The 17941-nt window shown below is 38.9% G+C and overlaps 1 protein-coding gene across 1 annotated transcript in view; it reads right to left on the minus strand.

Annotated features, from left to right (window-relative positions):
* Positions 1-4162: 4162 nt before the first annotated feature.
* Positions 4163-17941, minus strand: part of LOC149936075 (cell adhesion molecule Dscam1-like) — a 134085-nt gene continuing 120306 nt past the window's right edge. Inside the window, exons 21-26 of the mRNA XM_090153612.1 lie at positions 17729-17926; positions 15350-15615; positions 15114-15189; positions 10556-10622; positions 5298-5416; positions 4163-4371 (exon numbers count right to left, since the gene is read on the minus strand). Of these exons, the coding sequence (XP_090009738.1) occupies positions 4313-4371; positions 5298-5416; positions 10556-10622; positions 15114-15189; positions 15350-15615; positions 17729-17926 (785 nt within the window). The 3' untranslated portion in view covers positions 4163-4312. The remainder of the gene's footprint in view (positions 4372-5297; positions 5417-10555; positions 10623-15113; positions 15190-15349; positions 15616-17728; positions 17927-17941) is intronic.

Here is a 17941-nt window from a genome sequence, read left to right on the forward strand (position 1 = left end):
GGTGTGGAACACCAACACTTCCAATATTGGTCTCTCTGTTATACAGCTTTAGATATTTCTGTCGCTAGTTAGTGAATTATTGTTCAAATTGTTCGGAGTCTTCCATATTCCCTTTAAATTCATTTCCCTGAGCATCAACGCTGTAACGATAAATCAAAACAGTCCTCTAAGTTAGAGTTTATACATAGGACTATTTCGGAGGTTCTATCTCTTTAAACAAGGTCTGTGACGTACAAAACTTTGATACCGCCCCATCGGCCCTGAAGGTAGAAGACATATCGGTGGTGTACAGCTCGAGAATCACCGTCGCGCAGGTTGGCGAAGGAAAGGTAGATATCTCAGAGGAATCCAACGCGAGAGTGGGCTTATTTTCGGCCAAAGATAAACGATACAGTAAGCAACGAATTGGCGCGCAACGCTTGCATGTACGTGCCGTCCCAGCTGGTTCCGAAATGTATAGACAGGCAGAAGCATCGCCGGCCGGTGCACTGCCAGAACATCTTTGGCCTTTGAGAGTTCGGGAGAAAAAAAACGTTTTTTTTCAGCTCGAGGAAATATATGACTATGGAAAAAAGAATTACATTAGGACCGTTTTTTTATTGTTCCGCGTACGCCAGCGAGATGCGAGTACTTTTCGATTCACCATTAGGCCATCCTTCGCGAAAACCTCGCTACCAGAGGATGATACATGCCCCTTCATCGTAGCCTCAACCCACCGTTTTTACACACAATCCAAGGGATTTGTGTGTATTGGTTTCACGTACTGTGTCGGTCGATGCTGTCGTGTCGTACATAACTCTTTACCAGTTATTGTTATAAATTTCAACGATATCTTGTTCTACCCTACATTTACCGGCCTCGGTATCCCAATATGAATTTTTTAAATCTGAGCCCATGAAGTTAATCATTTTTCCAGTTAAGAGGTTTTTCGCGATATTAGACTTTAAATCTACATACTTTTTTTAAATTAAAACCCACCTTGGTCGAAAATTATATTTTTAGTTGGTAATGATCATTTCAGAACTACGTTTTCGGTTCCGTTAAGAAATATTAATAATAAGTGAGATTTCTGGCCAACTCGCGGGACCACATGAGTCATAACACACGTACCAATTGATACAGGCGCGATCTAACTCCAAAACACATGGCTACCCTATTTACAAAACCAGTTAACTCCAAAAATTCAGTTTGTCTAAAAATTAATTTAAATGAACGTTTTCGCGTTTCACTACCTTATTTCCAAAACCAGGCAAATCGAAAAATTTGGTTTGTCTACAAATTAATTTAAATGAACGTTTTTGCGTTTCACTACCTTATTTCCAAAACCAGGGCTTATCAAGTTGATGTACAAGATGATTGAAAATTTGTTGAAATTTAAATTTAATATTTAAAATAAAGTTATAACATCGGGGGGATCGTGTGTAATTAAATGTCCGTGGCATCTTGTTTTTTGTTTCAAAGTGGGATAGTTGCCTTTTCACAACTATACCCCTTTTCACAACTATACCAATATAAACATTTTCTGCCATTCTACGGCATTCACGCTAGGCTAATACCCACGCAACGCACTAGCTAACGTCCCAGTAATCTAACGACTTTCATTGCCTTTAAAACAGGTGACCGGTTACAATGCGTAGGAGGGGGAGAGAGGGGGGGCTTTCATGACACGCGAATCCAACAGCTCCCGACACGTACTATTACCATTAATGTCTAAGTTTTAAGGAAAGGGGAAAGCGAAGAACTCGGGAGAAAACCACTTTAACAAAGCGGGAGATAACTTGCAAACTCTACGCAGAAAGAGTTGTTCCGAGTTTTCACCCAGTGACATTAGCTGGAGTAGAACCCAACTGCTCTTGCTGCGAAGCGAATGTGCTAACTCCACCACTACACCTTGTAAGCCACTAGATTATATATTTAGTTCTTCATCTTAAGAAATAAATCAAATTAGTATATAAGCTTATGTAAACCTAAGCGAGTTTATCATGTTAACTCGGAACAAAAACTTTGTCGTGAGCGTTGTCTTCTGTAGCAACCATTTAAACCCTTTCGCGTCACATTAAATCGTCTTTGAGTAGAAACGACAAAACGCGCCTATCGTCAGAGCTCGTCATTAACTTCTGAGTAAAACGCTCTATTAATTCTACTTCGTTAATTACGGCTTTAATTAAAAACCTGGAGGAACGGAAATAATTAAACAACATAATTGCACGAATTAGAGAACAATTAACGTCGACCGGAGACTGAAAAGGATCGTTAGCGCGTTGTGACTCGGGCAAATAGAAAAGACTAGCTTGCCCCTACACATCCATCTTCGAAGAAAAAGTTAAAATTTCAGCCGTTATGTTTTCGCCCCCCCCCCCTTCCACGTAATGAATGATTTTAGGAAAACGCGTGGCCTCGATTCCTTGCCATTTGAAAGAATGAAAATAGGTTTTTCTTTCAAATAATAAAAAAAAGTCTAAATCTGGTGAGAAAACTTTAAACCCCGGAATTTAAAGAAAAGCGAACGGAAAGCTCTGAATATTTCAGTTCCATATCCTTCGCTCTCGGGTTAAAGAAATCCCGAGAAAACATTCTGGCGATTGCATCCACACACACACACACACACACAGTGAGAGAGACGATAGATGCAATTTTTGTTTGATTCTTTTCTCTCAGATCCCATCCTTTACTTAGGCGATATTCACCCCTTTCAAGCCACTACAGCGCAGCCTGCACTTTCCTCGGGGCTTTTTTATATTCGAACTGAAGGCGATTTGTTCTCGGGTTTTCTAACTTTAAAGCTCAACGGCGTAATGTTCCGTCGTGCGAGAGAAAAGAAAAGAAATCGATGCCAGCCAGAAAACCGAGAAAGCGTAGAAACGAGTATAACGTTTTCTAGTCCCTTTCACTTACGTACTATCAACCCGATTTATACTTCTCTTCTTTCTATTTTGCAGCTTTCGTTCGCTAATGCCTAGCTACCGATAAACATGATGAAATTCCACTATCGAACATCGTTGCAGTATGCCAGACGGAGTTAATTTCATTTGATTTTACTATTTAGGTGCCAGATCGATATACGTGTATAATCATTTTAATTGGTTTCTATAGTTACGATTCAGATCGATACCAACCGCGTTAAATGGTCTCTATCCTTCAGATACAATCTACACATTGGTGACCATTCATTGTTATATACGATGTGACGGACTTGTTCCATATCTTGCCATTTTTCAATTCCTTCCCCTCCTAGATTTTCGTCGGAGCAAGAACGAAAATTCCTACACTTTAAGAGCGTTTGTTTATATATACCCCAGACTGTTATTAAAGTTGCGTTTTTATTTTATACATATAAAAGGCTGGGTTTTGGGAAAGTCGGTTTTTTCTGGTAGCGTCCCCTGCGAAGAAATTATATCTTCGCATGACTGACTTATTGAATTTAAAGAAGAAAATTAGCCATCGCGCCACGTCTTCGGCTATCAAATATTTACGAAATCAAAAGGGGAATTGGGGTTAATCTATCCACTCGTCTACACGATTTTTCCTTTTCGCTCATTCATCCCTGTACTAATCACTTTAAGGGCCTTCGACATATCCCCGTGCGAAACTCCAAATCGTGTCTCCACTTTTTTAACGAAATATTGAAAGAACGAAAAGAAACGGGAAACAGTAGCGTGCTTCATTATCCGCGTCTGAAGGTAATCAATTTGAAAAGCATCGACTAAAAATAAACTGTCTTTGACCTTTTAGTCGCCTTCGAAATGTTCAACGTATCGTATTTCAAAATGCATTTGGCGCCGCGAAGTACACCGACCAAATTGTCATTCTAATTGTTGTCGTGTAAAAAAAATCACATATCGTCGAATATCAATACGCCACGTTATAAACAGAAAGAGGAAAAATCACTTACTTGATTAACGCAAATTGCGTTCGGGTCTTTAATGCGCTGCGTCTCACGTTTTAGAGTAATTTGAATAATTATGGATCTGAAATCAGATTAGCCTTATTGATTTATACGAAGATTTCTAACGAATTAAGAAGATAAAGTTTTACGACGGTATGTCTAGAAGAAAATGAGACGTTACAATAGGAGAAAAAGTAAGAGTCCACTAACGGATTAAAACACATTTTTGTCGTTTTTAATTCGCACATTAGAGCTAAATCTTCTAAGCTGTACAAAAATTATTTACAAGAAACCGTCTTTGTTTTGTCTTCCTTGTTATATTTACAAATAGCGTTTTCTCGTTTTTATCTTCGCCGTTTTCTCTCAACAGAAAACATACGGTAACACAGAAAAGCAGTTTTTTATTTTGTTTTAAAAACGACTTCATCAACAAACTTGCTGTAGCCTTCTTAAGGCAGGATCGCCAAGTCTTCGAAATTGATACTCTACATCACCAACCAAACATACAGCGTTAGTGTGAAAGAAGAGGTTAAAAGAAAGCATGCAATGAAATGTTCAATAATGGTCGTTCATAAACTATAAAACATTTCTAGGTACTTTTACAGTTTAATACTGGTATTTCTAAATTGTAATGTCGATGTAAAGCATTAAAAAAAATTAATGTAATAGGCCTTTCTATAAAGTAACATTGGCCCTATTGTTTAGATGTATCGGGCGCGTCACTCGTGACGTAGAAGTGACGTTTCACTATGATAGCCAATAGACGCTAGCATCTAGGAGCAACAAACACAACACCCCAGCTAGCATAAACTCTATTTATGTCTTATTCAACTTGTTAAAAAGTCTTGATATTTTAGCGTAAATTGGCTCGAGAGATTTCGCGCGTGCTCCTTGAAAAATGCACAAGCATTTTACGCTAAAATATTAAAGAGTGCGTGAAACATTTTAACAAGTTGAACAAGACACGAATTAAAATTCAACGAGTCGCCCTTTTAATAAAGATCTAACCTTTAATACTGAGCTGAACTCCTACGTATCTCTTGACGAAAGCGATACATTAAAACAAGTTCGGCAAGCGTAATGACTTTATACAAAGGCTTATTAAATAAATAAATAAGGTTTATAGTATTTTTCATATATTTTAAGGGTGGATGTCTTTCTAATTATTACTCTTTGTTACGATGGAGAGGGTGAAATCGAAAAAGGTTTTTTCGTTAGGTAATTTGGGACCCCTTTAAGAGAATTGAAAATTTTGAATGACATTCAAACAGAGATTTATAGCTAGAGCCGCCCAAATTAATGCAATAGCAGTACTTAAAAAAATAAAATTCTTGGTACTCGACAGGGTTAAAAAAACAAAAAAGTCAGTATAATTCAGCGATACTCGGAAATTTAATCTTGATAAGCGTACCTCCTAACGATAAGTCATGGTGATCCCGGTCACATTCGGTCTCGGAAAACTCTGCGGATTCGGAGAAATCTTTCCCGGAGTTCGTCAGGTGATCTCCCTCATTACTGAATTGCGTACCACTACGAATATAGAATAAAGACAAAAGACGTCTACTCATTATATTCCGTCTATAGCTCCTTCATGCACACAAAGAAATCGTATTAATAGCGGATTTCTATATTAGGACTCTCAGATTGCTCTCGTAACGCAATCTCAATTACAAATGGAACACGAAATGTGATACCAGAGCTCAGTGGAAGCGTAAAAGATAATATTCCAAGAAATATAAGTGGGCTTTGAGATATACTGGGCCCTCATTAGACAAAATGTTCGATGAGGTCTCCAACAAAAAAAAACAGGTAGGTTAAATAATGACTTCCGAGATTTTCGGTGGGGATGGGGGAAGGTAAAATACAATGGAAATGAAGCGACCTTTGAAGTAGTAATTGCGACACACTCTTGGAATCATTTCCTATTTTTAACAGAAAAGACCGAATCGTTTTACTAGATTCATTTTTCTATCCGGAAGAGAAGAGAGATTGACTATAAGGAAAGCCAAAATTTCTCAAACAATAAGGACTGAAAGAAAAATGGGTGTATATATACTGTTCTAGGGAAGAAATCAACAAGAAAAAAGATAGCCTGACGAAGATGGGGAGACGATGAGGAAAAAACACAGACAAAAATGTTTCTGACAAGCGTCGGCCATATTTCTTTGACACCTTCTCAAAAAATAAATAATGACAGATTGTCTAGGCCCTAGAAACGTATAACCATTGCGTTTTCCTCCCATCCCTCCATTCTCTCTCCCATTTCAAACAAAACCGCAAGAAAAAAAGAGAAAAAACTTTCTACTTCATATTTCGGGCAAACAAAAAGGGTGCTCGGAAAAAACTGTGGAAAGAGCGCGCGAAGAGAAAAATGTTCTTTCAAACCATTGAGGTTGGTAAAAAATGGTTTTCACAATATTTCCTTTCGGGGCCAATATCGTTTCCTCTTTTTGTTGGGTTTTTACTTTGGAATTAATCAAAGAATCGTCCGACCAAAGAATAACATTATTAACGAGTTCCGGCTATGTAAACATACATACAGACTCTTGTCGAACTATTTTATCCTAACGAAGTAGGTTGAGTAACAAGTTTAAATGTAGACAGTGTAGGTATGTTAATAAAAACATAATTTTGGTTCATTTATTGGAGTCTTTTGTCTCTATCGTAATATGATTATTAAAACCAATATTATTTTAAATATTATTCAATAATTAATTATAATTGAGCCAAACGTATTTATCTAGGCAATTTATAAATAAATAGTACGTCTAATAGTGTCTAATGATTATCTTTGAATTTTAATCATTGCCTAACTTGCCTTTATTCATGCTTAAATAAGAATATTTTAGGCAGTGCAATTTGGGGAAGAATTTCCTTTGAATAGGGCGTATAATGACCGGGCTATCGAGATATTTTGGTCTTGTAACAACCTTTTTTGATATTATGAAGATGCATTTTCGTAAAAACAAGTGTTCTAATGATACCTAGCTAGCGAGTGAGACTGTGAGAAATTTGACCCAAAATGAAACACAACCTGAGTCGTTTAGCTTGAATTTTTTTTAAATTATTACTGCACGAATAAAAGACAGTTTTCACTAGGGAAAAAATGGTTAATACAATATTTTAGCGTTGACGCTTGTCGTCATGGCATTTTTTCCTTAAGCGCGGTAACAGACAGATGTTCTTAATTAACCTAATACACAAAATAGCCAAAAGTGGCTATAGCGTTCTACAAGCAGAATCGCGGCCACACCCATGTAATAGTATCTTATAATATTGGAAATAGCGAGCAGGTTCAGATCTGCGGCGAAGAGAGCGAAGGAAGACGGGTTAGAAAAGCATCGCTTGTTTTGTAAAATGTCTCGTGACATGTACGCGGAGCGAGAATGTAATGTACGAGTGGCGCGCGGGAAAGGGAGCACGAAATTGAGAAGGGTGGGATCGCGGCGAGTATAGGGCGTCCTGAAATTCAAGGTGACAGTTTGTGGTTATCCGAGCGTTTTGAAATTTGGATAGGTTTTTTTTCATTCTTTTGCAACGCGCGAAAACGTCGTTGCGGTCCACAATGGAAGATGAAATGTGTACGACAACGAATTCGACCAGCAAATGCGAACCACCACGCTCTCCGCCCCGCCAGATAAATGGCATTCGAGAAAAAGATGACAAAAATTGAAACGTTAACGCGCTCTCGGATGACACTCCGGCTAACGCGCCTAATATATTTCCCACAAATGGAAAAATAGCTTTTCGATATTATACGTTGGGAGATTCGGAGTGGCCGAGGCCGCAAACCGAAGAAGAGAAAGTGAAAGATAAACACTGTCATTTCGTTTTTAAAACACGGAAAATATATGACATTTCGGTGTAGACCATTTATATACAGTCCGAGATAGTGACACCTCAAGTTCGACCTACATGTCGATTTCACCGAACACGGGTTTTTTTTTAAGTTGGGCTCGCGTTTACCTAGAACGACTGAAAAGTCAACAACCTAATGCCCTCATAAACTCATTCGAAAACCATTAGACATATTAGGAACATGTAAGGGGAAAAATATATAGCCATGTTTGCTTTGATAAGCAATACGTAACTGAACGAAGTAGGGCAAGAATAAAATCCAAAATATATAGCGGAATTTGCCTAACTGAAACGCGTAGCAATCTTTATCCATTTCGGAATATTTCTGGAATTCAATTGAATTTATATTTTATATCCAGTTGGATTTCCTTTCCTTCCTAGTTCTCAGAATCGATTTACTTTCTTGGGATATCATTTGACCAAACATTTTGCCACCTTCCCAAACACTGTTCATATTCTATCGGTATAACGGTAGTGTACTATTTGAAATACTATTTAAATTAAATAATTTCATAGTGAAAGGTATACGTTTCAATTCTAAAACCACGAGTCAATGTTGCTAATGATTTACACCAGTAGCAAAGATACACTTCGTTAGTAGCTTGTCTCAAGTAACCAAGTACCTGTGGGAATTTATTTGTTTTATTACTCAGGAATTAATATAATTAGAAATTAATTAAAAAAAAGTTGACTTGAAATGCTACGGCACCATCAACAACCGGTTAAATGTATCCCATCAATAAATAAATTGTTATGTCCAAGGCCTATTTACTTGTGGCCTCGGTAGTCTTATGGTAGTAGCGTTGGGACGGTAACCCAAAGGTTTAAGGTTCGATTCCTGCCTGAGGTGATATGATTTTTCTTAGTCACTCTGGTATGGAACCATACTTAGAAGTATTCCTTGGCTTAAAAAAGGAATTTCTAATAACATAGTACCCGTTATAGGAAAATAGGTCAAACTCCTGTAGAAGTGTTCTAATAAAGGCACTTTAGTGTTCAGGGAGAAGTTACCCACAAATGTTAAATCGAAATAAAACTAAAAGAATTAGGACATTTCAAATCGCGTTGGACATTTTCATTTCAGAATGCCAAACAAAAGAGTTACGAGTCGAGCTAAGCAAATTTCATTTGATCTATACTTGGCGTGAGTTCGGGCAATTTTCAACTTTTTGCCAGAAAATTTAATTTCATCGCGTAGAAGGCGAATCTAGATCACAAACGCGCGACAGAGAATGACTTCGATGGATTCCACGAAAAATATCCGTTCCCTCCCCGTCGTCCCTCTGGCACGACGCATATCGCGCTAGCCCGATTCTCGTCTACTCCGCCCTCTTTCCCAAATCTTTCTTCGTTCCAAAAACTGATATATGCCGTATTTTGTAACTTTTCCATTTTCATATAACGGTCAGAGCTCTCCCAACCCACCCTCCTCCATCACGAAGGCCCATAGCTGACGTTTTCCCTCAATTGATACGTCTAAACGCGTCTTGCAGAGGCATACGCCGTCCGAAGCTATTTTGGGAACAACGAAATTTCTTCTAGGGTCGTATGTACGTTTCAGTTAAGGAATTGTAAAGGACGTCTGGATTCCAAGCCCCATGCAATGGCAGCTGTGGCCTTAATATGCATGACAGAGCTCGACATTGATTTTTTATCACCTCAAACTCTTTCTCTCTCGCTGTGTGTGCCATTTCGTGTTTGAATAAAAAAACGTTGGAGACACACGAGAAAGAAAGGGAGAGTAGTGGGAACGGTCGCGAGATCGCCAAAAGTCGAAAAGCCAGTTTGAAAAGAAGAAATTGTTTTGCAGAGAAATATTCGGCTTTTTTTGGGTCTTTTTCAGCCTCCGTACTCGCTTCTCGCGTACAAGATCGAAGCGAGGAAGAAACGATTAAATTTAACGCTATATCTCGCCTTTCTAACAGCCTTCCTCACTTTACAGTTTCCTCCCTCTCTCGCCATTCTAAAAGAACGAATCAATGAACGTTTTAGAGTTGAAATTCAATCCGGGTTGGAAAAAAGGAGAAAATAACCAAGCGTAAAGCACGGTTTTTCGTCAGCTACACTTTTACGCGAATTATTACATATCACTTCTCTCTTTTTATTTCGGCCGTCACCTGCTCTCAAATAAGATTTAAAACTTTATCTTCAACGATGCTCCAAGAGAAATAAGGTGAAATTGACACGATGATGGCCCCCAAATTTGCCAGTTAAAGCTTCGAAAATTGATAACTTTTCTCGAACACGAACTGAATTTTAAGATATGAGAAATCGAGTGCAGTTTTCTTCCAAATTTTATATTTATCACTAAGATTAATCGGTTTGAAGATTGTTTCAAATTTGGATGTTTTAATTAAACGAGAAAGTCATATTTTCGTTTCAATTTGCCTTTTGATTTCGGCCGTAATGGAAATTTTCATTGAATCGCGGGTGGTTATAAGAATCACTCGATAATTAACTAAGTTGACAAATAAATCTGAGGAAAGAATGGGTGTGTCAGTTTCCCAGAAATCCATCCTATTGTTCTTGGAAATATAACCCTGGAGTGGGTGTCGGCATCTGGAACGGGCACATATCGTAACCGTAACGATCTAGAACTCCATCGGCCTTCATTACAATCACCAGCGAAAAAAAGATACCCAAGGCCACGAGGGACCTCGAACGAAACGTTGCTTCGTGTCATTCCAAAAGGGGAAGAAACAATGATGGAATTATATCTAAAAAGATAGAGGAAGGATACTACGATCGAGTGATAGCCGTACCAGGGATATTGGAGAGGAGCCAAAAGACAGAAAAAATGGTCAAGCGCACCTTTTTATCAATAGATGAGGGGACCTGGCTGTCCGAAGATACGATAACGGTTGCCCAGTTTTGCTTCCTGAAAATAGTAAACATACACGAGTCAGGAACCAGAGGGGTCAACCTATTGTATGCGTGGAAGGTATGCTAGGCCACGGCCAACTTTGATCACGCGCTGTTCGCGCTACAGCGGCCAACCCATTCGTTGAAGTTTCTATGTTCACCTATGAGCAAAATATATCTGTATAGTTTTTACATTGAAGCTAATATAAAAACGAGCGTGGCCTTGAGCTTCTACAGGTTATAGTAGAGTTTATAGGTAGAAAATCCTTGCTCGCGGAATTTCGACGAATGGGTTGACCACTGTAGCGCGAGAGATCAAAGTTGGCCGTGGCTAAGCTAATAAACATCCTACCACCGTAGCTTTTTTTTGGAGTAAAAAATATAATTTTTAAGGCAAAAATTTCAAAACTTTAACCCATGGTCCATTTATAATTTTCGGGAAATTCAGGTACCCGCGGGTTATAGAAGATTTCAATGCAAAATCATTTGTCTTATCGAGAAAGAAGCCGAAGGGGTCTGTCAATACACGAGAAAGCGAGTGAAAGATTGTATTCCTGGAAGGAAACGATTTCATGGCTAGTGTGTTGAATTTTTAAAGCGTAACCAGGCAAGAGTCGTCTTTTATTACTTCTGTCTCCACAAGCCAAAGTGCGGAAAACTTTATTTTTTGTAAGAAAGTAAAGTTGGTTCTTGGTCAGGAAACTCCCATAAGCTCAAACCAAAGAAAACTTTTTGCGGATTTCTTACGACTCCCCTGGTATATACACACTCGTCTGAACCACCCCCGCCTCTGTTGATTTATTGGCATCCATAAACAAGCTAACCACGATATGATATCTTCATCCAACAAAGAGTAGATCGTAGTGTCGTAAATAAAATAACACTAGACTTCCCCGCCTTATACCGCAACTACGCGTTACGGCTATTGAATTTCAAAAATCTTACACGTCTTGAAGCAGCCAAATTAAATCGGCAGTTAGGACGTTGCGTTTAACGGTAAGAAAACAACGTCTTTATATTATTAATCAACTAGAACAGACTGGATTTTCGCTTTCAATAATAATAGCATTGCTCATATATTATTGAAATAAACTTTGTTAGTACATAGAGTATTTGAAAAGATTACAAAGTCATATTAAAATTTAAACGTCTGCTCAAACCAGGTATCTTAGACGCATTTAGAAAATAAATTATTTAAATATTCTAATATATTATTAAGCGATACGTTTTAATGTGAAACCATATTTTTGAAACTATTTTAAATATTTTAGGTATGCATGTTGAAATGCTCTTTCGAGAAAAACAGAAAACGTGTAACTCGATTTACTTAGTTTTGGAACTTCGGTAGCGAGTTACGAAAATAAAGAATTACTGACTGTCTATACGATAGGATTTTAAATGAAAAACACAAGTTTCACAACAAACTATATATATATATATATATATATATATATATATATATATATATATATATATATATATATATATATATATATATATAAAAATGAGGCAGTTATAGAGCTTATTGTAGGCCAAAATAGGTCAGACGCCTGTAGAAGTGTTCAAGCCGCCTCGCACGGATGCTCAGAGAAAAGTTCTCCACCAGGAGATAATCCGAGGGCAATATACGTAGACGGATATAGAAATAAAACCATGTCGGTAGCAGGATCGTAATTACTTTAATTACAGCGGGTGACTCGAATTAGATAACATCACGTTTAACGAAATCGTGGCTTTATTAAGAATAACAACCGCCAAAGATAAAAAAAATCGCCCATAACCTAGAGAAAAGAACCAGGGGCGTTCATTACGCTTAGAAACCCGAATACCCATCGATTACGAGAATCGGCGCGTTTACGTACAATCCACTTTAGGGGGACACTTTCATCCTGGATGCGGGAGATAAAATGGAAGTTCAATGTTAAGGGAGACGACTTTTAAAAGTCAAATGGTAACTATAAGGAAGATGGGGTCTCGGCGAATCCAATCGTATCGAGTGATTGATCTAGACTGTCCATCTATCTTTATTATTTTTCCCTCTTCCCGCGAAAGGGTTGGGACGCGGGCGACACGGAGAGCGCGAGCGGGACCAAACTCGATCCTTAATTTGGGGAAACTCCGGCCAAGCGTAACTACCGCTACCGCCAGTCCGAGATTCCCGAGGAACAAAATAAACTATAGTCTAGAGTTTCGTGAATGTCTATTAGGATCAACCGCCGCGCGAAGACGCCAAAACGCAGGACGCACCCTCTCGTCGCCTTTCCGTGGAAGTAATGATGAACACCTCCGGGGTTCTGGAGAGAGTGGGATTTCCTATCGAACACGTTTCCTATAAAAGGAGTTCGACCTCAACACGGGGCCCCGAGAGGTTCCGGCCTTGATTAGTAGCCGATATCTAGTCCGGTGAATTCCCGCCGAAACTCGATAACGTTAACCGAACCGATGCTGACCAACAAGAAAGAATAGTATAAGGAGCGCGAGTAAAACGTATAGCCTTCTGGGTATTCGGAGCGGGAGGGCTCAAGAGAGATAGAAAAAAGGCTGTAGACGTAAAAATGTGAGAAAGATATATCCCCGGTACTAATTCCAGTCTTAAGCAACTATTCCAAATAGTCTTTTGCAGAAATAATAAAAACCCGATAAAAGGAAACCGCTAATTATATCGAAGGGGAACTGAATTATTTACGTCTGTTTGAATAATTGAGGTTATGTACGTGCTGTGGCTGTCTCCTTCGCTCGCCGAGACGTGAAAGGGCAACCGAGTAAATCGGGGAATTGACTCTCTTTCCGAAACAAAGAAAGAAGACAAACAACCGATTTTGGGGGATTCCATTGATTCGAACTTTTGTCAACGACACCGAAGAGATTAATATCGCCTTACGTGATACAGTCAACCGCCAAGTTACGTTGAATTTTGTTAGATATTATAATCTAGAATTTATTTATTATATATTTAGGGAGACGACTTTTGGTACTTTTCTCAATACACCTTACGCTCTGCCAGCTAGGAGCAACAAACACAAGGAGAACGCAGCTAGCCTTTAAACACGCTAACGTACACTCTTAAAAACGTCGGGTTAAATGATTTTGGTTATTTCATTTTTAACTACTTTTTGAGTCAAAAATAACCCAAATTTAGTTGAAAATATTGAAACGCAAAATTTGGGTTAAACAAAATTAGGTTGTTTTTAAGATAATATAATAGCAACCCAAAATTGGGTCATGCTATTAAATTTAAAGTTCCCACGCGCCAAAGACGATATGAGCATCGAAAATGTGTCCATCGAATTTGTAGTCTTTGGAAGACTGGAAATTAAACATTTTGCGCATCGTTTCCATGAGTGCTTGAAAGGATTCTTAATTTTTGATTCTAAAGGTATAGAATAATTTTAATTTAATTTACTTTTTATAATTAAAATTTTTCCAATATTTAATTTTTTTTTTATGTTGTGTTGATATTTCAGCGGAAGAACGTAATGAGCTCTCTTGTTTAAATTTATTGCAAATTGCCAAGGCCCTACGATATTCTTTCCAGTGTGATCAAATTTATAAACCAAATTAATTGTTAATTTATAACCCAAAATTGAGTCATATATTAACCATATTTTGGGTAACTTATAAATTTAACCCAAAATATCGTTATTAAAATAACCCATTTTGGGTGAAAACGAAAACCACCCAATATTTTGTTTGGTTAAATACTGACCCAACAATGGGTAAAAAAAAACAACCCAATTAATTGTTAAATTATAACTCAAAATTTAGTCATATATTAACCATATTTTGGGCTAATGTTCAACCCATATTTGGGTAACTTATAAGTTTAACCCAAAATAGCGTTATGAAAATAACCCGTTTTGGGTGAAAACTAAAACAACTCAATATTTTGTTTGGTTAAATACTGACCCAACGATGGGTAAAAAAACAACCCAATTTGGGTCAAAAACAACCCAATATTTTTAAGAGTGTAGTGTTGTGTACAAATTTCATTGGACGAACCTTTATGCTGAATGTTATACGGGTAGGGGGAAGGCAATTTCAGAATTTCCCCTTTCGACGGCAGTAGTCGATAAAAAGTCTAACCAATGAAAACTGTACACAAGAAAAAGCACGACTTTTGACAGGTTGACTTCTTCTTGTGTGGGGTGCTGTGTTTATTTCTCCTAGCCAGGATGAGTACGCATTTCAACGCGATTAAGACACACGATGATGATTTTTTCCTGATGGGGGAAACTAGACCATATATAAATTCATTCTTCCTGAAACCTTCATAGTAAAATAAGAAAACTAATATTATTTGAATAGGTTGGCATTTTCAGCCAACTAACAACTTACTCGGAGTCAGTTTTATGTATTGGGTTAATATAATTCGGGCTTATAAAGTTAGGTTTAACCAAAAACTAATGTTACAAAAACCTAAATGTAAACATACAATAAACACCCGCTCTCTCGTAATCGACAGGCAGGAAACGAGAAAAGGTAATATAATAAAATTGGAAACACATACCGACTCCGTAATTACTATCACCGGACGTATTTCTGGTGTGTGTCCATAACTTGGCGTACGGAGTGTAGTCTCCGCTCTGCAAAGAGAGATCAAGAGGATTTATCGATTAGAGGGCCAAAGTTAATTATAAAGAGGAGGGAGCGCCGCCGAAGGGTTTCTTTACACAGGACAAAGTACCCCAACAGCGGAGGTGAGTGAGAAGGCACCGAGGGATCTTCGGGACGCGTCTTACGCACCTGAACTAATCGTTGTGGAATGTCGTATTCGTGCTCGCGGGCCATCCTGCCGACCCTTCTGAGCGTAAGCTGAGGAGGTCCCAGTCCGCCCCCGTGATGCTGATGCTGATGGTGGCCTTCGTTCTCGCCGGCTATTTGCGTCGTCGCGTACGGCGTCGGGTAATAGAGCGACTCCCGCTGGTGCTCCTCCGTTAAATCGTTCCTCTTGATCTTCCCGTAGGAGACCATAGACATGTTCTCCGCTTTTCCAACGGAACTGGCGGAGTCTGTAAGAAAAATAACGCCCACGTTAAAACAACGACGTTACCCTTTAAAACGACCTCTTTCGGGCTTTTACGACGCTCTGATTAAATTTGCCGGTTATCGGCCTCGAGTCAAATCCGTCCTTAATGCGCCACAGTGCCTTCAGATTGCGCGCCGTACGTAGGCGTGATAAACGGATAATTGAAAGACGTGATGTAGAAATATTCCCGCTAGAGTTCAAAATATGGCATAAAAATACCTAAATCGAGTATAAGAGGCGATGTTTACATTAGCGGTAAACACCTTGGTTGAAAGGTTTCACACAGATTTTCAAAAAAAATTATCCGCTCTGTTTATGTAAGGGAATCAAGCTGAAAATTAGAATCAGAAACCGGTGTGTTTGAAATTAAAATATAGAATTGTGGTAAAACAAGTTTGTAGAATCAAGTCTAGTAAAATGCCAACCATACATTTTAAACAGTCCCAGAGCGTCACGATTTAATGGAGGAAAATATTTTTTTACGCCGAAGCGACGAGATATCGCGAGTCCTCGCCTCGCGCGATTGCTTTCCCAAAGTCTCATTTCAAAAGATTTCAAGGCGATAAATTTCCCAAAAACCGCATATTTCTTTTGCCCTCTTTTTATTTATTTTCCAACAACGCGAACTTATCAAAAAAAAAAGATAAATAGACTCAACGTAGCAGGCGAAAATAACCGAGCGTAACTGGACTTTTCAGCCTCGGGTTGGAAGGGGTGAAGTCCGCGCGGTACGACGCTAACTTTAATCTGTCCCTAGCTTAAACGGAACTAGGCAGTTTCCTTCAGTTTCAAGTAAGGAGAGAAACATCGCCTTATTGATTTAGAAAAAAACATCTTTCTTGAAATAGAAGCCAAAGGACTCCCAAAGATGGGTCTTGGGAAAAAAACGTACAAATTTTTCTTAGCGGTCTGAGGTTGGGATTTTTTAAAGGCTTCTTCGGCATCGCCTTAAGCAATGAATAGTGTGGTTCCAGTTCAAACAAATACCTCCCGCTTCTTAGATATATATATATATATATATATAAGAGGAAACCTGGTAACATCTTACACTAAAGCAAAGGTATATATGGCAAGAGTTAGTCTACCGCGTAAAACCAAGCGTAAACAAAAATCCCGCGTAAAAGAAAAAAAAACCTAACTTCGCCTTGAGAGATACGCCGCCCAAGTTCTTCTATCTAGTAAAAACACACCGAATTCAGCCCCCCCCCCCCCATCTCCTCTTTTCTTCGAGTCTCTAGCACTCGTTTTCACACGCTCAGACACCATCCCTTTACTCTCTTTTTCCCCCTAAAAAGGAAGCTTCTCCAGATCACTATCGCGCCTTACAGAAAAGCGCCGTTGAAAGGGGTTTCGGGATGGGGAGGTTGTAGTTGGGAGAATAGGAACGCATAATCAAGGCCAGTACATCACTAGCACCTGAGTCTCCGCTTTCCGATAAAGCAGCTTGGGATGCCATATAATCTCAACGGGGGCGTTCGCTCTCTCTCCATCCTTTGAAAAGAAGCGCGAGAGGAGGGATGGAAGAGGGATGCGCGCTCCATCGTTGTTGAAAGAGTTAGCAAATTCGTTTAACGGCGGTGAAAGACTAATGAATATTCATTACCGCCTTTGATTTTGGAGGAACATTACGGCTATATCGGGGAAGGACAAATAGAATAACACCTTTTAGAAGGCGCGCCTCGAATCCGCTAAATTGTTCATAATTCCGTTATAGGCGAACAATGAAGCGCGCCCTCGATATAATAGAATTTTATTATCCGCGTAGTTTCGAAACTCCACGCCCTCTATCACTGGGAATTTATTATTATTAACTTTTCCATTATTAATGAACTCGGTTAAAGGAATTTTAGATATTTCGAAACAGCCCCCTTCCCTCGCTCTCCCGTTTAAAATATTTATATTTCCTCTCGAGCATCTGATCGAAATTCGCCGAATGGTGGCATTAAGAGATAACTTCGTTCGAATTCCAAACGCGCTATATCGTTAAGAGTTAGTTTAGTTAAATTTATGTTTTGAGGTCAGTCACTTATCCGGATAACGTTTAAATTAACAATTACGGAATAAAGAGACTGTGCACTCGAAATGTACACACTTACATGCACCTTGTGATTGGCACTCGGAGGCGTTGTCCTTCCTTCTGAGGACGATGACGACGGTGACCACAATGGCGATGACCAGCACCACTACGGCGGCGCAGATAATGGGTACGATCACCGCCGGGTCTTGGAAGGCCGAAGAATCAGTGTCCATGCTGCCCAAACCCGTGGAACCTCTCGATTCAGGCGCCACAGTGGCTGGTTAAAAACAAA

Source organism: Leiobunum rupestre, chromosome 7 (assembly GCF_980474605.1).
Source record: "Leiobunum rupestre chromosome 7, qqLeiRupe1.1.hap1, whole genome shotgun sequence".
NCBI classification, from domain to species: Eukaryota; Metazoa; Arthropoda; class Arachnida; order Opiliones; family Sclerosomatidae; genus Leiobunum; species Leiobunum rupestre.